The following is a 24486-nucleotide window of genomic DNA, read 5'->3' as shown; positions in this document are numbered from 1 at the left end:
TTAGCTATTTAGGTTCAGCCAGTTCAACTTAAAACTTGACCAATACGCGACATAAATTAACAAAACAGTTACGTACGTATATATGGTGTGAATCGACACAAACTTTGGTAATATGGCTTCACAATTTCTAAATAAACGAAGCTTATATTAACAATATAAATGCGCTGACTTTATGGAGTTCTCGACAATGTATGTAACTCCGACGCATTGTTGAGTAAAATGCTTTGAAAAACTTAATTCTGCCGGCATAAATTCCCGCACAATCTCGCTGCAAAAGCAGCCAAAAGTCATGCAAATTCTTTGGACTATACAATGACCGAAAATGCAAGCTGTCACTGGATTGTAACTTAGACCAACTAGATTGCACAATTGTTATGAATGGACCAATCGATACAGACAAAGTTGAACTTTCGAGTGTTTCATTCACTCCAAAAGTCAGTCAAGAATCACGGTATCATAACTCCTGCGAAATGACTATGTTTACTACACAAATCGTTCGAAGTCAAAGTAGCGAATAATTGCTGTATTCTCTTTGCCGAATTCCCTGACTACCGATGCCTCGATCCATTACTTGAATGCCCTGAGGAAGTTAGTGGTCTTAAGCTAAAAGTTCGTTTAATCAGTGTCTTATTTTATGTTATAGGTTATTCCCCTAGCAATAGTTATGGCAACAGTTACGGTGGGGGAAGTTATGGATATAATCAATACAATAACTTTGGTGGCATTAATAGAAATAACTATGGCGGTGGTTATGGAAAACGTGGTAGTGGTTATAGGGACAGAAATTACGACTCTCCCAAAGGTATAAAATGTTATAATAATATCCATTTGTTCTCGTATTCTAAAAGCTCACTCACAATCATTGAGTGCGACATGAAAATTGCCCTCTCTCTAATCAATGACAAAGTCGTTTTTTCATTATACAAAGCGATTGTCATTTTCATCGTTTTTACTTTTTACAAAGCGATTGTCATTTTCATCGATTTTGATAGTGTTTCAAATACCAAATGGTTGTCATCTCGATATCAATAATTGAATATCCTTAAAGACTTTGATATGTTTTAAAGGAAAACCGCAGCGTAAGAGCAGGTCGACTAAGTTCACTTGACCTTGCTTCTCTCGATTTATCACTTTGATTCACTTTCCGTGAACCTTTTCATTCCAAAAATTTCGTTATTTTCACGCTCTGATCAAGATCTGAACTCTACCATTACGAAGGGACAAATGATTTAAAAAAATTTTCGCTAGAATCATACAATCATGGGTATGAAATTGCTCTCTTCGTGCTCGTAACTGTGAGCTGATTTTGAAGTCCTGCTCAGTGATTGTGAGGGTGAGTGAGCTTTTAGATTGTGGGACGTACACACTACGCCATATGGTGGTTCTGTTTTTGATGTTTGCATTTTAGGGCTAAATTTCAAAAAAGTCAGGTTCACTAGAATCCTTTGCTTGCTTTTCGAAAAACTCGTAAATGACAAGAATGGGGTAAATTTGTGGAAAATTACGTGTGTTTACGAGGCATTATTGTTGCTGATGTAAATGAAATGTAAGCACTATTGAGACCGTGCCATAGTTCTAGCGGATAGGGAAAACGTAGGCTTCATTGTTTTCACTCTGGCGTGGTGTAAGTCTTAACGATGAAATAATGCTGCTTTTATCAAATAATCAGACGCTCATATAAACATCATTGGCCAATCGGCTTTTCTAATGTCGAACAAGCATCTGGTAAAAATCATGTAGTATTATAAAACCTAGCAGCGAGCTACGTAATCTTCATGAGACATTTTTCGCCCAAAAGTACGAAACATCGTCGTTTGAAACAAAGTATCGTCACTTTTTAACATTCATTGTATCTATGTAGAAAAACATACACGTCTCGTGCATATAAATATGTTTTTGACTGTAACATTGTAGATCCTTGGATGTCGTTGCCCTCTGCGGAAGATTGGGGCAAGCTATTACCACCCAATGAACGCTTGGAAAGGTACTTAAAGATCTTTTAATAGCTAAATTCAGTATGAAAAATACCTGTGACTCATTCGGTTTGAAAAAGTCTGCCAAGGGAAAAGGAAAGTTAAAATGAGGTTTACAATTATCATTTTTGGAATTTTTGAAATGTTAGTTCTCATAAACTGAATTCGTTCATGTTAAGCATAGCGGGGCAAGATCTTAATCTATTGTGGAAATTTTATTGATGCGCGAAGAAATTGCTAATTGCTAAAAAATTCTAGTCAGTAAAGATTGCAATTTTTTATCGGATAAATTTAAATTTTATGCTTTTCTTATGTGTGAATTAGTTTTTTTGACTATGGTTTGCAGTTAGCTTTAGACACCTTCATTTACGTAGCGCAGCTTCCTAGGATGCTAACATCTGTCACTCATTGGTTTGGTAAAAAATGGATAATTTGTGATGATAGAAAGTTTAGTTTTTTGAAGCACTTATATGTACCATGTCAAGAAATTGCTTGTTTCCATTTTCCATAGATGGATTTGTTCTCAACCATAAATTAAAACAGTTGTAAAGCTTTGTTTTAAAGTAATTGTAAAGGTAATTGTAAAACTGGAAGTAAAGTTTAAATTGAGCATTTTTGTGGTGAAGAAAGAACGCAATTAATAACTACTCTGGAGAAAAGAACACATTTTATTGATACATCTTTTCAAAATAGAAAAACATTCAGTTAAAAACATTTTAAATTCCTTCACTTCATCCAAGTTTGGAAATGTGTTATTTTGTCTTGCGTGTATTTACAATTTGAATTCTTGCATGATTTTTTTTCTAAAATCTGGAACGCCGTAATTGCAAGCATTCTTTACAAGTTGCGCTCTCTGTTCTTTGTTTGGGAGTTTGTGACTTATTAACTAATCGTGGAAAATCAACCAAGCAAAAACAACATTGTGGATTATTGTCACATGAACTAATGTGTAACAAATTTGTTGTTCTCCTTTTTTTGCGCGCAATTTGAAGATTTTTTGAAAATGAAGTGTTCAATAAAAACAGCTGAAATGTGCTACATTCACATGAAATCAATTTTGCAAGATCGATCTTGCACGCCGATTTGCTGTCTGTGATAGTATACATGCGACTGAAACGCGTGTTAATCTCTCTTCTAAATGTTTATTTTAACTTTCAGAGAGCTGTATGCTGGCTGCAACACCGGTATCAATTTTGACAAATACGAAGATATTCCCGTGGAGGCGACCGGAGATAAATGCCCAGATCATATTGAAAATGTTGTTAAAATTTATAAATTTTGCAAGACGTTGCACCTGTGCATTTTACTTTGTGTATAGCTTGTTAATTAATACCCGGTTATATTTGCTGAAAAAAGTGCTACCTCTTGTATACTTGGATCCCACTTATATTGCACGAACATGTTTGCTACACAATCATCAAGTACTTAGTCATCACCACCGCGTTTTAGAAATAGGTTTTCTCTTTTTGCTAGCTTATCAACATTTTATGTCGAAATAGTTGTTTTGTTTTGTGTCATCACTAATTCAAAAATTGAAGGTTATTGGACGTTCGTCCTTGTCAATTGCTTACCATTTTTTCCAAACACTAAATTTTATTTTTACTTTCTTGCTGATGTTTTTTCTACGTTTTTATATAGTTCTCTGATTGCTCCAAACTGGGAGAAGTTATAACTCACAATATTGAAGTAAGTCTATCCGCGAAATTTTCAAAAAGAAGTTGTTATCGTGATTATTCAGTGTTTCCACAACGTACAACAAAAAATTCTCGAAGATTCTTCAGATTACTCAGATATTGGAAAATTTCCTCCGATTTCCTTGATTCCTGTTTTTTCGTCGAAATCCAATTTTTTTGTCAGAATTTCGTCAAAAAGGGAAACCTTGCGATTATTTGTGACGGGATGTGACGTAGATGCGTAGACAGTATTTTTTTCATTTACATTCAGCTGTGTCAATATTCCAAGCCAACACCGGTTCAAAAATATGCCATACCGATCATCACTGGATATCGTGACTTGATGGCCTGCGCTCAGACAGGTTAGCTTTTTTAAACTACTTTCTTTTGAGTTTTTCATGCCCAGTGAACTCAACATTTAAATAACTGGAATGATAACGACAATACATTTTATAGATATAAAATTGAAGCCAAAGTCCTAGTCTCTTGCGCGGTTTGTACGTCAGTTCCAGTCCTTCAAAGTCGAATATTCACGCGATTTGTACGTCAGTTTCATTCCCCTGAGTGCCAAACATACACGGCCAATATAAATTTGAGGAAAAGCCAACGAGGAAAAGCCAACTGAAAATTACAATGTATGATAAAAAGACAATGCAATAAGAAAATATGACGAGAAAATATTCAAGCAAAAATTTTTCTTACATCGGAATGTAAATTTTCAAACGGTGTCAGACAGTGTTTGTCTTTTTTGTTATTTAAGTGGATTTAAAGATCTGTTTTTCCGAAGAAAAAAGAAACTTGAATACCCAGTTTCATAAAAAATGTTGAGTCTATAACTCCCATTTTTACTTTTTACAGAGCGATTGTCATTTTCATCGATTTTGATAGTGTTTCAAATACCAAATGGTTGTCATCTCGATATCAATAATTGAATATCCTTAAAGACTTTGATATGTTTTAAAGGAAAACCGCAGCGTAAGAGCAGATCGACTAAGTTCACTTGACCTTGCTTCTCTCGATTTATCACTTTGATTCACTTTCCGTGAACCTTTTCATTCCAAAAATTTCGTTATTGTTACGCTCTGATCAAGATCTGAACTCTACCATTACGAAGGGACAAATGATTTAAAAAAATTAAAATGTACAGGCGAGAGACTAGAGCCTGACGTGTGATGACGAATGATGACGAAAAATATTTTTTGGCTTCAATTTTTGGCTTCGGTTATCATTCCAGTTATTCAAATGTCGAGTTCACTGTTCATGCCATGAATACATTGGCGAATTTTTGTTATTTTTAAGTGAATCTGTTGTAAGAGTGAATTGAATGTGTTGAAAACGCATTACATGCATTAAAAGGATAGAAGTTTATGCTAGACATTGTCAATTTAAAAAAATTTGTTTTAAAATTGGATGCGTCCGTTTTCTAAATCTTGTACAATATCCGTGTCCCTTTTCTGTTCGCCAAGGAAATTTAATTGAGGAAAATTTATTCATCTTGCAGGATCTGGAAAGACTGCTGCATTCCTTATTCCGATTTTGAGTCGAATTTTTGAAGATGGACCTCCGTCCCCCCCTGACGTATGTACTTTTTATGTATTTTTATAATGACAAGACAGTCAGACAATCATCTTTTCTGTTATTTATCGTATTTGACCAATCACCGTTAATCTGCTGCCTTTACCGTTTAATGCTTAGATAATGAACTCTAGAGAATGCAACATTTGTTTACTTTTGTTTTGCTGTCTTACTGATTTCGTGCTAAAGATTAGACCCATGCCCAAATTTTCAAAATTTGATTTTGGAAAAATACTCTAAGAAAAAGTCTCCTAAAAATTTGTTACTCTACAACTTACTTCATCTAAAACTTAGTTTAAACTAAAAACTTAAATTTCTATCTAACACTTTCGCAGCATTGTGGCAATTAATCCTTATTCGCACTCGAATATCGAGCTGGTAGGCCCCTTCGGAAGATATCTTTCAAAAATGCTAATATTTAAATTTGTAAATGGTGCATATGTTGTGTATCACATGCAAGAACATTGTATGAATGCAGTCAAGCTTTTGTGAGTAGCACTAGGTTATACTGCATAAAAGTAGACGGACGACCGAAGGATGGACTTCCATATCATTGATCTCTATTATATACTGGATTTAGGTTAAACAATATTATTAGTAAAAACTCGAAAGCTTAAATGTATTATTCTTTCGAGTTTTTACAATATAATGTCGGCTTCAATGATTTGAAGCATTACGACAACCCATTTAAACACATGATGCGGGTAAAACTATGGGCAATGAATTCAATGAAACATTTGATATGTGCAATTCCTCTGCATTCAAAGATGATACTTAAGTTCAAATCAGAACAGATCGTTTCTGAAAAAGCCATAAGCGTTTGATTTTATAGAATAATGCCTTTTTTCATCTTTTCATTTTCTTCACAGAGCACTGTTACCAGAGTGTGAGATAAACGATACGCATTAAAACCAAACTGCATTAAATGCCAATGCGATTTTGTTATTTTACTTATTTACATAGTTAAAGTGGTACTATGACGAAAATTTTGCCTCCCGTTTTTTTTTCATAGATTAATAGTGTATGTAAAAAAATCTCTTCTGGCGAAATTTTAGCGCAATGTATTTAATGCTGCTCGAGTTACGTAGCGATAAACTTGTACTTTAAGAGCCGCCATTAAAATGCGCCATATTTGAATTTTCAAGAAGGAAGGTGCTTGTGACGTCATAGTCTTAACTCGCGGCTGTTTACAATATAACACTATATACAAATAGAGATATAAAAGGTTGTATAACTCAATTTTTTTAACATGCCTTCAACACGCTGTGTCGTGCAAGATTGCAGTAATACGTCTGATAGAAGTACAGGCATTTCATTACATAAAAGCCCAAACGACGAGTCTTTACGAAGAATTTGGTTTAAATTTGTTGAGACGAAGCGCGCAAACTTTAATCCGAGTTCGCGCGAAATTCGATTTATGATTTGTTCGAATCACTTCTCGGATGATTGTTTTGAGCGTTTTTTCCATTTGGGTGGTATGACTAGACGGCTCAAACCTGGTGCCGTACCTACTATTTGGAAGAAATCGCCAACACCAACAACGTCAAGAGAGCGGCGTCAGGTTAGCACAAGTTACAACTATTATATACTTACACATATTGCAGATGATAAATTTTCACAATTTGAGAGAACCAATAATACATCCAGGCAAACTTTCAATATATAATATACATTTATACTAAGGTTTTAAAGGAAATACAAAATGAAGTGTCTGTATCATGCATGAAGAAAGAAGATTCGTGCTATTTTCAAGAAGAAAAATATCGTCCGTGTTTTGTTGTAACAACAACAAGGCAGTGGCAAATGTCTGGAGCTGCCTGTAAAGTCCCATAGAAGACGCACGAGTTGTCTGTACGATACTGCTCGAAAGAACCTATAAATTTCAAAAAGTAAACATAGATGCAGGCGCACAAAATAATATTTTTAGAATTTTCACAAAGAAAAAGGCTTACTCCTCTCTGGTCTTTTGACCATCTCGAAAAACGGTCGCATAACTGGGATGACCTTTGGTCTTTAAACCTAACGAAGCTGCTTGAAGAACAAATTCGTTCAGTCAAACTTCGTTAAAGCCAGTGTGATCCAAAATGCATTTCCTTTCATCGACTTCGAACTGATACATTTTACCACGGCATTGCTCTAATTCCATGCAGCATCGGCACTCTTGAGGGTTGACAACAAGATCCAACGAACAATGGCCACATTCACACCTTTAATATTGGCCAAATTGTATGTTTCCATAAAGTTATCATAGCTAACGGCAGACGATTCAGATCAAAGTAACACACTAAGAATGACATCTTACCATGAAGTAACATCAACACGGGCATCAAAACGATCTTGCAGCATGTCCTCAACCTGCCGTTCTTCTGCGACTGCAGCTTCGTACTCAGCAATTTAATCAGGCGAAGCAAGCGGTTCAATATTATCGGCAAATGGCAAAATTTCCGAATTAGATTCGTCCGAATTTGCCGTCATGAATTCCGATGAAGAAATCGATGCGTTTGTCTCGATCGAAGACTCAGAAAGCGAGCTAGATCTCGATGAATTTGACATTTTTTTGCTCAATTTATGTATTACTTTGTATACTTTCCAATGTGCGCTTCTTGCTATGTTAAGACTATGACGTCACAGACCTTTGCTGATTGCAAATATTCAAAATGGCCGATTTTAATGGCGGACATTAAAATTAGGCATTTCAAATGTTCATAACTCCCTCGTTATACTATTATTTTTGCTTAAATTTTACGAAAGCAATAATTGATATGTGTTTAAACTATTGAATGCTAAAATCGATGATTTTTTAACGTTCAGTTTTCGTCATAGTACCACTTTAAGGTATCAGATAAGAGTGAATGTGCAAGTACAATGTAGAGCGGATATGAAATATGATTGTAAAAGACGAGTGGACAAGATTAAAAGAAAATGTGTGGGAGGGGGGGAGGGGCAAGTAATCGAAGAAATTAAAACATGAAAAACACAGTGTTAAAAGAAAAAAGTTGATGATGGCTTGAGTTTTGAAACACTTAATCGTTTAAATAGCTAAATATTTTAAGCTACACAATCTGTAGTTAGTCTGAATAAGTCTTGGGTATGAAAATAAATCCTGTGCAATCTGTCAAACGCTTATGGCTTTCTCAAAAGCGATCTTTGGGCTCTAGTACCTATATTACAATATTGTATTGTCAATGTTGTCTGTTCATATGAAAGTAAGCTTGCTTTTGATTTCTCGTGAGTGAACGACCTATCATACTCCTCAAAAACATTCAAAAGATAAATTGTTGAACATATAGCGTTTATCGTACTGAATAGTTACATACACAATTGCAATACATGTATCGTTGGAACCATGGAATGAGTATTATTTGCGCAAAATTTGCACAAAATACGTAATGAGTTTAGAGATGAAGCCAAGATGGCGGATTGATTTGCTTAATTGTCACACTGCTTTGATCGAAGGTTGCGCTGATTCGGAGGGGAGTATACAGTATTTGTAACACCAACATAAAATTTTGTTACTTAATAGCTATGTATTAAATTATTAAAAGGAAATTTGGTAACATTGTTGAATTTGTTTCATGTTTTTACAGATGAAGCATCTTGGTCGACGAAAGCAGTTTCCTATCGGTCTTATTCTTGCTCCGACCCGTGAATTAGCCATTCAAATTCTCGATGAAGCAAAAAAGGTTAGGCATGTGTCTCTCGCAGCAGTTACCTAGATACTGTTCAATTTTTCTTATTGAAGCTGGTTGTAGTTTTGTATTGTGTTTGTTAAATTTTCTCACCTATGCTATATGAAAAATGAAAATCAGTTGTCTGAACGAGACAACTCACGGTTACACAAAGAATTGATTGAACTTTTGCAAAAAGAAGAAAGATATGGATTTTATTTATTGATGCCCGGTTTCCATATAATCGCTTCTGTTGCGTGATTTAGGAGTGACTGACAACGTATAATAAGGACGGTGAATTATATTTGAAATAAACACAATATTACTTACTAGTAATATAATAGTTTAAAAACAATAGATGCAAGCGGGTGGTAAAAAAGAGGAAATCAAACTTTACTTCAACTGAAAATAAAAGCCCTAACTCTAACCTAACCTGCTGGATCAAACTAGTCTGCACAGCTAATACCGGCAACAGCAAAGATACCTCAGTTGGTGGTAACCTCCAAGTTTTTCGATGCTCTAGACTATGGGTATTATTCTGTGGTCTTTACGAAGCTCTGATCCACCGATCTGTTGATGTGACCAACTTCTCTTACCTCAGGGAATTAGTTCATCTCAAAATACTTAAGCTTGTTGATTATTTACCATTTACAAGTGAAGGGTACGCAGACTAAGGAACTCATGGTAAAATGATAAAACGATAAGGGCACACCAGAGAAGTAGTGAGCGCATACATCCGAACGATTCTTGAATTGCCCACTTTGAAGGAGAAATGTTGCTCAAAGTTCACGAAGCATTTCAGAAGAAACATATGTGCTGAAAAATAGAATCCTCCTGACACACCCTTGAAAGTCTTGGTAAATTTTATGCGGCTCTTCATTTCACATCAGGCAAACTACAGGTGATCAAGGGAAAACTAGCGATAACCGATGGAAATTGGCGTGAGTGGTTGTTTTAAGAGATGGTTTTAAGAGTGGTTGTTTCAAGATTAAGTTGTTAAGGGATGTCTGTACTTTTCCAGAGGTCATAATGCAGTCAACTCTACTGCGATTGTGATAGCATAAGAAAGAAAAAAGATATTGGTACAGAAGAGAGTATGTTTTAACTGTGTTAAAGGAAGATACAATCCTTCCGAATGTAAAAGTAAAGAGAGATGCCAGGTTAGTCAAAGCGACACCATATATCTATTTGTGAGACATAACCAACTTTTCTGACGAATCTTGAACACAGCCAATCATGTTGGGAGGTCTGCGGTTATGCATTCTGTGGTGTTGGAAAAACTAAATGGGTTCAAATGTTGTGCACGGCTGGATAGTGAAGCGAGTCATTGTTAGGAATCTTCAACTACCCTGAACTTGATTCCGAAGTTCAATCAATGAGGCACAGACAATTGAAGGTTATATATCACCGCTGTGAAGGAAAAATGATTTTTCAAGATTGTTGAGTTAAGTTAGAATAGAATTGGAGAAACGTACGACGAAGTGGAAGTGCGATGTAGCTATCACCGTTTGTCTCGTTTTAATGCAGAGAGCCAAGAAATTACGAACCCATCCTCGAGATCCATTTAGCTTCCTTTGGTGATTCTAGCAATAAGGGAAAAGCATTAGTTGTGGCCAAATCTCGCACAAACTACTCTAACCATCCCAAGATTGCAATTTGTGGCTGCTCACATGGCTCTGAATTTGGTTGTACGTAATTTTACTGTCAGCTGGACGGCATGACACGATTCCATTTCATTGGTCGAACCATAACAGGAGTGTCGTCAGTTTGTGGCCAGTCGAATTTGAAAAACGTCGAGAATGTTTTATGGCTACCTGTTTTTACAACTGACAATCCAGGTGATGAAGGGAGTAGAGCCAGAATTATGAATAGCATAGAAATGGAATGTAATGGAGCACGAAGTACCAAAAGAGTATCAACTCAGTCACGAAATCAAGTCAGGCAAGCCAGGCAGCGAAGAACATTCAGTGAGACATGTTTTCTGTTGATGTTAAGATAAGTATTTTTACGACAGTACTGACGAAAGATTTGTCGAAAGATATAGCTAACACAAAGAGGTGTTCATATGTGCCATATCAACCGCTGAGGTCGAAAACCTAGGAAGATTTCTTGTTAATAAAGCACAACAACATGCAATCGAACAGTCCAACTTTGCCGATGAAGAAAATCAACAGCGATTTACGATGTATAAAGATGAACTGTTAGAGTGTCGTGGTCGTATCCAGTGAAATTATCCATTCTACCTATCAGATGATGTGTTATTTACAGCTGAAATCGTACATGGATCTCATTTCACGGTATTACAAGGAGGGTAGGAATGGTAATGGCCAAGGTTCAAGAGAAATTTCGGATACCTCGGTTACGTAAAACAATCGAGAAGATTATCTCGAGATTTCATAGATGTAAAAAGTTCTGTACGTTTCCACCGGGTTTACTGCCATATTGTAGAACCGAACAATCCACACCATTAAATATATTTGTGGTCGATTTTTTATGAAGTACAGACAGAATTAGAATAAAAGAAAATCCTACATCGTTTATACTGAAAACAGTCTTACTCGTGCAGTGTAACTAGAGTTACTACCGACTCTTGAGATAAAGGAATTTCTTCCTAATTTAAATCCTCTTATTACGCAAAGAGGTAGGCCGTCGGCGATTTGCTCAAATAAAGACCACACGTTTGTTGCTGCTGCAAAGTGGTTAAGATGCGTGAGAAAAGATGGAAAAGTTTAATTAGCTTTTTCGCTAGCATTCAATTGCTTGGAGGTTAAACATGAGCAGGGCCCCATTGTCGGAAGGTGAGTTTGAGCGTTTAATCAGTATGATGAAAACAATTTTCTAACTAACTTGGAAAACTAACTTGTGTAGAGTTAAAGTAAAGTCTCGATTGATAGTGAATTGTTCATGACCAGTTGATTGCTATGCTATGTGGAGGATGATATGAAATAACCACTGTTATCACCAAATTCAATGCTGTTTTGAATGCAAATTACATACTAGAATTGAAAAATCATGTGTGAGAAATCGAGATAAGAAAGCGCCCGAAGTATTTGAACCCGCTAAAAGAAGAAATCTTGAGAGATGAGGTTGTTTGGGAGTGAAGTTTTAGAAATGGTCGTGATTATTTAAAACGAGCCGTAATAAAATCAATACGCTCTCGAACTTCAATGTGATGACCCGTGAAACACCGACCAGATGACAGTAGTTCAACTCTCAGGCTTAAAATTCTGGATGGTGAAACGTTTGTTCTGAAGTGCAAAGTTTTTAACGCAGTACAAGCAATTAAACATACTTTAGATGTTGGCATCAAGGTGTAAAAAGTATACTCTTGGAAAAAGTTCTTTAACCTAAGACACGCGCAAAATATGCAAAAATTTACGATAATTCTAAGTATTTTAACGTTCTCTGGTGTAGCTAACTCTTAATCTTTTGAAAACTCAAACTTTTGAACCAGCGAGAGAACTGTTATTGAAAGTCTTGAAATCTGCAAGCCAATTTGCAAATTTTATTGTAATTCCAGTCTGAACAACATTGATCCTCGCCGTTCTAAACCTAACGCAAACCTTGTGAAATATCTGCCATTATTCTGTGAATTATCTTTCTATAGGTGCATTACAGAATTTTGATTTTTTTCTTCTAAATGTTCAACCTAGCTTAAAGAATAATAGAAAGATTTTTTGGGTTTTAGTTTGCGTATAGATCTCACGTACGTCCTGCCGTCGTCTACGGCGGAGCTGATGTTGGCCAACAAATGCGTGATCTTGACCGCGGTTGTCATCTTCTTGTTGCCACCCCTGGACGTCTGGTGGACATGTTGGATCGTGGCAAGATTGGCTTGGATGTTTGCAAGTAAGAAATGCCACTGTGCATGACAACTTTAAAAATTTGCAATCAAAAGAATTAGTATTTCGTATTGTGGTTTCCCAGTAGACGATTTTATGACTATGCTTTTGTCGACTCACCTTTTATTTAAAATCGTCTTGTCCTGTGCTGATCTTTAGTTTAATTTTTTTTCCGTGAATTGATTGAGCTAAATATTTTTATAAATGAGTGACTGCCCATTTCAGTTTAGTAATAACTTGAAGTTCACTTAAGTACACTGTAAAAAATTAAATTTAACCTTGTTTGGATTAATTTTACTGGCAATTAATTAGTATTCAACCTAGCATAATCTAGTTACATGAACCAAGACATCCTGTTTAAGATGACATCCTGTTTAACTTTTTTCCCTGATCAATATATTAATTAGGAATTTTGCTGCTTTTTTTACCTTATAAAGGTTATTTTTAGGTCTACAGATAATTTGCAATGTATTGCCATCCACAAGCACGAAAACTTTATGGTTTCCGATACCAAATAGTTTGAAGGCTTCTGTGTTAAACTATAGTGACTATAATTTTTGATATCATTCTCAATCTCATCCAATGCTTGTTAAAGATCAGACAGGAGAGATTCGACTCGTCAAATTTTTCCGTCATACCTGGCTTTAACATTTTTCAAGGCGGCAACTTAGCAATACTTTGTACAGTTTGCGCAAGTACATCAACAAAAAGGTTAAACTACTTGCTAAACTATAGGTCACATTTCCTGACTAAACTGAAGACACAATAGTAGGGACAAAACCTAACGAAATTTGATTATTTGCAGAACCTGGTAACTTTAGTTTAAAATGATTTAATAAAATAACAAAAGAATATAATTAAATTTTTTACGTTATTGGTCTGCAGCTGTGTTGGCTTTGACCTGTGCAAAGCAATCTGAGCTCAACCAATCAAATCAATCGATCAAGCAACCAGTCAAATCAAATCAATCAATCAATCAAAGAGAATTTGCAAGTCAATCATCAGTACATTTTAGAGGAAATACAAAAATGTTTGTTTTAAATTTGTCTTTTTTGCATTATATAGTTATTTTATAAAAGAAAAATAGATCTTTGTGGTGTTTTCACTAGCTTATGCAAACCTCGGACACGTTTGTGAGAACTCTATTGCATTGATCTGCTCCCGAGTTCTCCCAAAGATCCCCTCGGTTTTCATAAGTTTGTGCAAACACAGTGAACATCACTTATTTCTTAAGCATTATTAAAGCTTAAACGTAAACCCAAATTTTGTGTATGGTTCTAAGAGCAATTACAAAATGAGTTGTTTACAGTTTGGTAGTATATTTTCATATATTTTGCTTCTATTGTGTTGTGAAGCTCCCACAGAAAGCTTGATGAAAGATTATGTCAAAACAGAGTTGTACTGCGAATTGCTATTATTAGTCATGACTATAGCTTAAGTTGTTTTCATGCAAATGCAATCTGTGTAAAGGCTTAAGCACAAACGGAATACGAATAAATTGTGATTTTCGTTTTTCTTCACCCAATTGAACAAATCAGGTGAGATTCTTTTGTCCTCAAACAAGCATGAAAAAGTGGATGAAAAATTTACTGTCACGTAAATTTTAAAAATTAAACGAGACTTACCTGTAAGTTGAAGTTTGATTGTAATTCTATGAGTTATTGGACAAGGAAACTAAGGAGTCATGTGAGATATGCGCACGCAGATCGAGGAATCAGTTTTCAACGCTGCGAGTGATTTCAACAGCATTAACCATTTAGGGCGGGTGCAATAAGATTTTTTACACTAAACATCCCTCCAATATAATGGGTGACTCCTTAGTTTCCTTGTCCAATAACTCATAGAATTACAATCAAACTTCAACTTACAGGTAAGTCTCGTTCAATTTTTAAATTCTATTTCGTCATTGGACTACGTCACTAAGGAGTCATGTGAGATATTCAAAGTGTTGTGATCACGAGCTTTAACATAATCCCAAATGTATTGACAATTTTTTCAACAACACATATAATTATACTTCTCACTATTAAAAAATTCGTGCTTAGTCATTGGAACCATTTAATAATGAACAACCGAAGTCGGCTTTTGTTTTTAATGGCTTATTATAATATTTCTGAAATGTTGAAGCATTAGACCACCCAGCTGCTTCCATAATTGCTTCAATTGATATGGATGCTTTGTTTGCAGCTGACGAGGATGCTGCTCTTGTGTTGTAGCCAGAAAAATCATTTATTCCGGCCAGCTTTAGGATTGTTTTAAGCCATCTCGAGATAGTGTCCGTGCTTGCTACATTAAACGGTTTTTGGAAACAAATTAACAACTGTTTGGAATTACTTCTAATAGTTTTTGTTCTTTCAATGTACTCAGTAAGGAGTTTGAATGGACAAAGTGTTGCATCTGGGTCATATTTCTTAACTATGAAAGGCTTTAGGTGTTTCCCAGGCCGAGATGTTTTTAACAATTGGTCGAAGGTCAATACATACTTATCATCCTCCCGAGATATATTGTCCAGTGATAAGGCTTTAAGGGTTTGGCACCTTTGAGCAGAGATAAGGGCTAACATCATGGTCAGTTTAAGTGTTAGCTTTTTCAGTGTCAAAGTTTCATTTGGCTGCATGGTTTTTAAGTATTCTAGCACTATTCGTACATCCCAAATTCAGGTGTACCTTGGTAAGGCTGGACGATTTTCGAAGACTCCTTTAAGGAATCTGCAAACCAGTGGGTGTGTTCCAAAACTAGTAATATCTGATAAACTTGCTATCGATGATAGCGCACTCCTTGCAGTATTTAGTGCACTGTACCCAAGCCCTTTTTTGAACAACTCCGCAAGGAAGTTTATCCCTTCTTCTACAGTGGGAGAAAAGGGATTGATATGCCGTTGATAACAATATTGTCTCCATCTTTCCAAATGCCCTTCATATTGCTTTCGTGTGCCTGCTCTCCATGCTGATTCCAGGACTTCCACAGCTGTTGTCGAAAGTCCTCGGTCTTTGAACTGTTTCCTGATAAGTGACACACTACTAGCACTAATTTCTCGTGAAGAGGATGTTTCTCCAATGGGTTGCTGGGAAGAATTAGTGTTGATGGTGTTTGTGGTAGCAAGATTGGTGACTGCATCAGCATTCATTGCTACTGGCCACCAGGATTGGGTTGGCCACTTTGGTATAATAAGCAGTCCCTCCGACTTCTCTTTTTGAATCTTTTGTAGCACCTGACTAATCAAACATAAAGGTGGAAACGCGTAAAATTGATAACCCAGCCATGAATGATGGAAAGCATTGACTGCAATTGCTTCCGGGTCTGGGGTATATGAAATGTATGGCTTTAATTGGCAATTAATTCTGGAGGCAAAAAGGTCAATGTTTGGCTTTACATTTAGTTTCGTACAAGCCCTATGAAATATGTGTTTATTCAGGCACCACTCAGTGGTGCGCCTGGCCTTCCGAGATTCCCTGTCTGCATCGACATTCTCCTTGCCAGGAATACGGGCAACTGTGATCCAAACCTCATTAACAATGCACCAGTCTCATATAGTTTTGATAAGACTGTTCAATAATGGAGAGTGACTTGTTCCCATTTTGTTTAGGGTATTTTGAACCGTAGTGTTATCAACTAGTACTTTTACATGCATTTTCGTAATAGATTTTGGTGTGACTTGAGACCAAAATACACTGCCAGCATTTCTAAATAGTTAATATGAGATTGACTCTCTTCCTGAGTCCAGAGCCCTCCAGTTTTAATGTTATTTATAGCACACCCCCAGCCCACTTTAGATGCATTTGTGGACATAGTTACATGCGGCTCTGGTCTAGAGATCAGATTGTTTGATCTTTCTACATTGTTTATCCACCATTCCAGCTCCTTTTTTGCGCTAGAGGATAACTGCATGTGAGTATCATAATTTCCCTTACATTGTTTTAGGGCTTCCGCTTTCTCACCCTCTGTAATCCGAAAATATAAGGGCCCATACATTGCCCCTGCAAATGTAGAGGTAATAAACCCAATAACCTGGGCAACCTCTCTTATTTGAGGTATCCTGCAAGAGTGTAGGTGGGTAACAGCCAATTTTACCTTCTTTGCTTTTTCTGGTGTCAAAGAAACAGTCATAGTTATTGAATTTAGAATAAAACCAAGAAATACAATTTTTTGTGTTGGTATTAACACAGATTTTTCAGGGTGAGTGACAAAATTTAAGTTGTCTAAAACTTTATCTGTCTCAACAATGTTTGCTGCACAGTCATTAAAGTTATCACCTATCAAAATGGAATAATCAATATAAGGTGATGATATATGACCCTTTTTCCGTAATGATGAGTACACAGGCTTAAGCAATTTTGTGAATTTTCTTGGTGCTAATGCTAACCCATTAGGGAAGCAAGTAAATTTATATAATTTACCATTCCAATCGAATTTTAAATATTTCTGATGTTCAGCACAGATACGTACTGAATAATAGGCATCTTTTAGATCAACTGATGCCATGTAGCAGTTTGGTTTCATTAGACTAATAGCATTCCAAATGGAGTCCATTTTGAAGTGCCTATATACCACATACTTATTTAAACTTTTGAGATTTAATATCATTCTATGAGACCCATCAGGTTTTGGTCTTAAGAAAATGGATGAAATAAATTCATTTGCCTCATGAGCCGATTCAACTATGACACCCTTTGCAAACAGCTTTTTTTATTTCCTGTGCAACACAACCATTCTCGAATGTTGTGAATGTATTGGGTTTTGGTGCATGTAGTTGGTGAGGTAAAGCGTTAAATTCAATCTCCTCACCCAAGACTGTATGTAAAACCTCTGAATCAGAGGTGAGTTTGCGCCATTCACAAAGTTTGTGACTTAACTGGCCTGCTTGAAAGCGTTTCACTCGTGAGTGTAAATACCTGACTAATAAAGGCAAGTCTCTCTCTAAAGTACTGACCTGTAAGTTTGTCATGATATTTTTGTTTCTTTCACTATTGGCCATTACTGGTATTGTTGCTGCTTGACTGGAAAGGTTGATGGCTTTTTCGATGGGTATGTCGACCTTGGTGGGTGTTTCTTCCAATTCAGATTGTTGGATAAAAAATGGTTCTTTCTTGGTTTTCCCTGTGAGGAGGAATTGTTGGTACCATGAGAGTGAGGGCGGCCATACTGCCTGACCTTATCAAACCTTTGAGGCACTGTTGCCTTGCTGATCTTGTTCGATGCCCTAATATCATTTAGTTGTGTTTGAAGGTTATCCCCAAACGAGTAAGTCGTTACTGGCACATGTGATGCACAAAGGCTGCTATAATCCTTGCTTAAATTTGGCCTAATAGCGTCGCGTCGACGCATTGATAGTTCACACATTGTGTGGCCAAGAAGTGCCAAGGCATCGGTATTCATTGTGATCAGTTTATCAACGTCTGGTGATTCTTTACTACGTATTTGTAGCAATTTGTCTGTCGTGAAAGACAGTACGGCGCCAACCTTCGCTATTGTTTTCTGCGTGTTAGCAGTGCGAAGGTCGTTGTGCTTGGTCTTATTGTCAAGCTTGTCCCATATCTCAGCGTTAACGCGAGGGACAATAAATTTTTCACAATTACTTGGTCTTGAATACTTTTCCATTTTTTCTTTTTGTTTTGCTTCTGGGAGCTTGTTTGACCATCGTTTGTTGACAATATCAGCAAGTTGCTGGTTTATATTTTCGCCAACCTCCTCTTCTTGCTCCAAGTCGTGCGAGATTTCTTGTAGCAGAGCGTCATGTTCGCGTCGAACACATGTGGCGCTTATACTACCTTCATTTGCCGAGTCGGCATCAGGTTCACTTTCTCGATGCAATCCTTCTGCATCACCGACAGTGTAACCTTTGTCTATTTCCATTAGTGAAGTTACACGTCGTTTTTTGCTTGGTCCTTCGTTCAAGCAAGGATCCTGACTGTCGGACTGCAACCGTTTAATGGAACTGTCCATGTTGATAATTTTGCTTGACATTTTCTCTACTTTGTCGACGAGACTAGCCAACACTTCTGGCATTGCTATCCCTGGTGGTGTCGCTTCTTTCATACCGCTTGGCTCTTCTTCCAATAGCCGTCTTTCCAATTCGTCATCTGATGCCATGATTTTCGCTCCTTTGTTGAGATTTTATTCGATAAAAACAACCGTTCGCTCGAAGAGTACGCGGGCAACTGATTCCTCGATCTGCGTGCGCATATCTCACATGACTCCTTAGTGACGTAGTCAAATGACGAAGTAGAATCTCTGTTATACTTAAACTTTTTGATGAAAAAGTTCACTCTGGGAAAAAGACAACTATTTAGTAATTTTTTCATATGACATGAACCCATTTTCTTAAAGGTTCTTGGTTTTGGATGAAGCAGATCGCATGTTGGACATGGGATTTGAACACCAAATTCGTAGAATTGTCGAGAAGGACTCGATGCCAAAAACAGGCCAAAGGCAAACCCTCATGTTTAGTGCTACATTTCCAAAGGAAATTCAGGTACGCCTTTCTCTTGAAATGGCTGGTTGGCCACCTAAAGTTGATTTTTAAGGACAGGTTAAATGATATTTTCAATTCCTTAATGTGAAAAGTAAATTTTGAGGAATAATTGACGAGTGAAGTTACTAAATTTGTAAAGCTGTTTTTTAATATAGCTATATAATTTAGCTGCAAACCTCGTAAAACTTAATTGCTGCAAATCGAAAACGGCAAGATTGTATTGTTAGTCTGCGTGTATAAGCTACCCACAAAAAATATTTCTCGCACCCATTTAAGAAGTATTTAAAGAACTTAAAATTTCATAATGCAGTAAAACGTTCACTGATATAAAATTTTTTACTGCATTATGTATAATCCTCATATCGGATCACGCCTTTTTTCTACTTAAAATTTCGCCAAGATTCAAGTTCTAACTTCTTTTTTTTAAGGTACTTGCACGTGATTTCTTAGACAACTACATTTTCTTGGCTGTTGGACGTGTTGGTTCAACAAGCGAAAATATCACTCAAAAGGTCGTTTGGGTCGATGATGTTGACAAGAGATCTTTCTTGTTGGACCTTCTCAATGCTTCTGGTATGTCATACAATGAAATAAAGAATTTGAAAATATTTTATTGTTAGTAAATATTCCACAATATTTTAAAAGCTCTCCTGCACTAAGCGATATCGAGACAATCTGTTACTAACTATGAGAGTACCTAGTGTTCTTAGTGTTCTTAATCCTAGCTTATACCTCGAATTTCAGAAAATTTAGCAGAAGTGGTAAGCTCAGTTTATAAGACGATATTTCGTCGAATTCAATTCGTTGAGTTAGTATACGCAGAAACTTACCTTCCTTCAAAAAATGGTGGCTCACAGAAAGGCTATTATTGTGCAACAAATTTTAAAAATTACACGAGAGAGGAGATAAAAGAAGTTCAGTTTACTGCTACATATTATTTCTAAAAGGAGAAATGTCGTTCAGCTGTGCCTGTTATTACATAATATATTTTTTTTGAGAAGTCTGAGATTTCTCGAATCCGTTTCAGTCGTTCTCTTCAAAGAACATCAATATGGACCTACTGGTGGGACTCTATTTGGGCGATTTACTCAGTTTTCGTCTCTCTAAGAATCATTTTGCTTTTATTCTGTGAAGAATTGAAAACAAATTGGAAAAAATCGTATAACTGAACGCTCAGCAGTGTCGCTTTTTTGTCGTTTGGCCATGTGCATTTAAGACTAATACGTTGTGACTATTATTCACTGTCAGCCATGTTTTGTCTTGGAATTGCTACATTTCAGAAGATAATAATCGAACTTTGTGAAGCATTAGTGGTTCAGGAAAGATTCTGTTACCTCTCATTTTCCAGCTACTGAGCAGCAACTGAAACCAAAGTCGCTGATATGGAAGGAATGTGGCAACATGCTGTTGGCCTACAATTTGTGGTTGCTACATTTCTTTTGAATGTCCTGAAGGAGGTCCTGAGGCAGCAAAAGGGTATCATAAGTTTAAAAATTTTCATTTAATTGTATTAATGGGTCTCGCTGATGCTAAATGTAGGTTAGTTTGGCCATATGCTGGGTTTCCTGGAAATACCTATGATGCTCTTAAGCCCGGCGCACACGAAAGCTATGTGCTCAGCAAAATGTCATTCGTGCCAAGTGGCGTAAGCAAGTTGCTCTCGTGTGCGCGTGCTGTTTCCGAAGACTTTGGCCATTCCAGGCAGGACTGGCAAATATCTAACATGTTTGATGTTTTTTGCCACGCGTGGCGAAATGCTTTGTCGATTTGTCCGTGTTCGGCGTCTTGAAGCAAATTGCTTTTGTGTTTCCAATACTTTAGATGATAAACTAGTTGATCTCTGGCCTTCGATCAGCAGATTTAAACGGAGACAAAAGTTTATCATCTGAAATTGCTTCTTCGACTGAATCATTTTGTTCAGTCGGGGCCGCTATTTTGGTTTGATACGAAATTTATTGAGCAAGCGCTGTATTGGAAACACAAAAGCAATTTGCTTCAAGACGCCGCACACGGACAAATCGACAAAGCATTTCGCCACGCGTGGCAAAAAATATCAAACATGTTAGATATTTGCCAGTCCTCCCTGGAATGGCAACAGTCGTCGGAAACAGCACGCGCACACGAGAGCAACTTGCTTACGCCACTTGGCACGAATAACATTTTGCTAAGCACATCGCTTTCGTGTGCGCTTGGCTTTATCCTCCATACAACCAACCTGTGGAAAGATCTCACTGAATACACTGCCGTTCCATAAATATCCCAAAACATGAAACCCTATACCAATGCTAATCTTACACCTCAAGAGAGATACTTTAATTATCGTTTATCACGAGCAAAGATGGTTCTGAATGGGTGTACGGTCAGGTAAAAGGAAGATTTCGTGTGTGACTCCAAGAGTGTGAGTGCAGTGAAAAAACCACTTATAAACTTTAGCTTGTAAAGTCTTGCATAATCTTTGCATTGAGCATAATGAGTCCTTACCTAAATAGCTTGACGTGTTTTCTGACCCATAAATATAACGGCACGACCTGGATGTCGTAAGAGGCATGCTTAACATGATCAGCTGTCAGAAGGTCAAAGAAAGCTCTGTAGAAATAATTACCATGCACAGCACAGCAAATGCGAACCAACTTCTGTCTGTTTTGAAAGGAAAACTTTTGGCAGAAAAGCAAGAGCACAGAAAGCGCCATTGATTGAACAAACCTCAGTATACACTCTAACTTGATGGAAGCTAAATATATACAAAAATATAATTACAAATAACAAAGTAATTACTTTGTGCATAATTAAGTTGAACATTTCATAGTTCAAGTCAAAGTTTTGTTAATGAGCTCATTTGTGATCTTCTTTCCCCAGCTTGCATACTGTTGCCTTCGTAACCACGAGGGAAGGTTCGGGGTGTAGTTTGATCTCTCCTAGTCGATTGAGGTGTTCCATATAAATAAACTTGTTGGGCTGAGGGACTTCCTGCATGAAATGTTAGCTGCGCAGGAAAGCCTTGAATTTGCACTCTATTATTTTTGTTTGAAAAAATCTTTAGAAACACTATAGCTTCACCTCTCAACATCTTTCCGCATAAATTTCAAAATATTTTTCGCATCAGATTTAGTCAATGTCTCCACAAGTTTCAATACTTTACCGACTTACTCTGCATTATTGTTCTTTCTTTTTTTCTTTTCCTTACAGGAATAAACATGTTCTTGAAGTGTTTCTCTTGTTTATTTTGTTTATTATGAGTTTCATCAACATCTTCACCTTCTTTACCATCAACATCATACTCATGAAAAGGTGTACTTGGCGAACTTTCACTTGGGGCTGCTGATGGTTCTATGGATTGTTCCGGCTGGCATGAATTTCTGCCTTTCATCAACGGAAATAAGGCATCAAACCACTTTCCGAATCCTTTTTCTTCCACAAAGCGCTTGTTGACAGTGGCTGTTTTTCTAGTTAAGCAACTTTTTCACACATATGAATGATCCGTTTGAAGTTGGTTCGCATTTGCTGTGCTGTGCATGGTAATTATTTGCAGCTTCCTTTGTTTTCTTCCAATTCGTGTCTATATATTTCGTTATCTGTTGCTCTTTTGTTGTTTGTGAATATAAGCTTTCGCTTATAGCTTTCGTTATGGACAATGATGTCTCCTATGTAATAAATGTGCTCTGAACTCAACATAGATCTTCTGCCGCCAGTTTGCATCTGATGCTTTGTCTTTACGATATGTAATATCACATGATTCTCTTCTTCAGCTTCGTCATCTTCATAAATATCGTGCGTTGTAATAACCGTTACAATACGAAACGCTAACATTTTCTTTCCTGTCTACAGCAGTGTCCATACTCACCAGTGTCACCTGTATGTATGTTACGGGTTAGATATGAGTAGGGCTAGCGGTTCTGACAGTGTTTTCATCTCTAACATCGAAGAGAACAGGGAAGTTAGATAAGTACATTCAAGATGCAAAATAATTGCAGTTCAATGGACAATCTCTGGCGTGACCGGTTGTTAGGCCGGGAAACTGAAATATAATAATTGAGGTTACGGGGTGAAATGGCGAATTCTTAAATCTGTTTTTATCTGATATTTTGCTGAAAAGATTAGAGTTCTTCGCCAAATGCGGCCCTACAAAAATAAATTTATCGTGCTTGATTTTTAAATACTTCGCACCAATTATTATTTGCATATATTGCGTAAGCGGCGAACTGTTTTCATCTTACATGCCATCTATTCCAGTACTATTTTTATTGTTATATATACACCAAAAGTAAAACACTACACTCTAATATTATTAACACCATCATATTCATAATACACCAAAACCCATGGCAACGCATTTCACCCCATGCAATCACATTAATCCACCCACTCATCCAATTAGACGCTCTAAACGTCTCCAAGCTAAAAAGCACGTTTAAATAAATATTTTTCATTCTGATGAAGGCTCGAAGCAACGAGTCGAAAGCTCAATAAAAAAATCGAAATTATCTTATCTTAACTTTTCTTTTATTTTTTTATTTTTTTTTTTTTTTGACAGAGTAGAAGCTCAATAAAACTCACTTTGAATATATATATATATATATATACAAAGTATAGGAAGTTTATAATTTATGATTTTCCGTATAAAACAGTGCTCGATGCCTAAGAGCAGAGCGTAAATATTGATAAGAAGAAGAAAATACACAAAAACTACAATTTCATCCCGACAAGCCTGTTTCGTGATTGCTCACTCTTCAGGGGATTAATGAATAAAATACTTAAATGCTTAAAATATATATACAAGATGATGACGGAAGTTAGTGTATTGATCAAGGTGTATAGTTTCAAGTTAGATGACGGAAGTTAGAGTATTAATTACGGTGTATGGTTACAAATTACATAGGAGTGTTTTGGATCTATGGCGACAAGAGGAAACAAGTTCGTTGCGTTTATTGAGGGATGATTTGGATGGTTGGTAGAGGATGAAGAATTTTTCTTTGAGGCAAAGGTTGCATCTTTTACTGGTGCTGTTGTATGGTTTGCTGTGTGTAATGATGTTCCATGAGATGTCGTGGTCGATATTGCTGTCTTTAAGGGTCCAAATGTGCTTACTGAGCTCGGTCAAGTTTCGTAGTTTTTTGTGGCGGAAAGAGGCAGTGTGATTTCTATGTCTAGTCTTAAATTCGTTTTCTGTAAGTCCAATGTACGTCTCAGTTGTGTTATTGTCTTTGCGTTTTACAGTAGCTTGGTAAACAACGGATGACTGCAGGCAATTTCCGTTAAGTGGGCAGTTTTGTTTTTGTCGGCAGT

At 36.7% G+C, this 24486-nt stretch overlaps 2 protein-coding genes and 1 long non-coding RNA gene across 3 annotated transcripts in view; 1 reads left to right on the top strand and 2 right to left on the bottom strand.

Annotated features, from left to right (window-relative positions):
* Positions 1–24486, top strand: part of LOC124457027 (ATP-dependent RNA helicase DDX3X-like) — a 51896-nt gene that overhangs the window by 3041 nt on the left and 24369 nt on the right. Inside the window, exons 4-13 of the mRNA XM_047007327.1 lie at positions 644–802; positions 1915–1984; positions 3132–3231; positions 3612–3659; positions 3918–4008; positions 5148–5224; positions 8809–8904; positions 12578–12738; positions 19059–19203; positions 19632–19776. Of these exons, the coding sequence (XP_046863283.1) occupies positions 644–802; positions 1915–1984; positions 3132–3231; positions 3612–3659; positions 3918–4008; positions 5148–5224; positions 8809–8904; positions 12578–12738; positions 19059–19203; positions 19632–19776 (1092 nt within the window). The remainder of the gene's footprint in view (positions 1–643; positions 803–1914; positions 1985–3131; positions 3232–3611; positions 3660–3917; positions 4009–5147; positions 5225–8808; positions 8905–12577; positions 12739–19058; positions 19204–19631; positions 19777–24486) is intronic.
* On the bottom strand, positions 6869–7776 carry LOC124456837. Its single transcript, XR_006952501.1, has 3 exons — positions 7524–7776; positions 7174–7428; positions 6869–7094 (listed from the first exon to the last, which is right to left on the bottom strand). It is a non-coding gene; the product is annotated as an uncharacterized LOC124456837 (long non-coding RNA).
* LOC124456835 lies at positions 15008–18870 on the bottom strand. Its single transcript, XM_047007161.1, has 2 exons — positions 17662–18870; positions 15008–15946 (listed from the first exon to the last, which is right to left on the bottom strand). Exon 1 carries the CDS (start codon positions 18819–18821, stop codon positions 17706–17708), a length of 1116 nt encoding a protein of 371 aa, XP_046863117.1. The 5' UTR covers positions 18822–18870; the 3' UTR covers positions 15008–15946; positions 17662–17705.

Source organism: Xenia sp. Carnegie-2017, unplaced genomic scaffold (genome assembly GCF_021976095.1).
Source record: "Xenia sp. Carnegie-2017 unplaced genomic scaffold, XeniaSp_v1 HiC_scaffold_6, whole genome shotgun sequence".
Taxonomy (NCBI): domain Eukaryota; kingdom Metazoa; phylum Cnidaria; class Anthozoa; order Malacalcyonacea; family Xeniidae; genus Xenia; species Xenia sp. Carnegie-2017.
The sequence above is the reverse complement of the archived record's forward strand: the minus strand, read 5'-3'. Positions and strand labels throughout refer to the sequence as shown.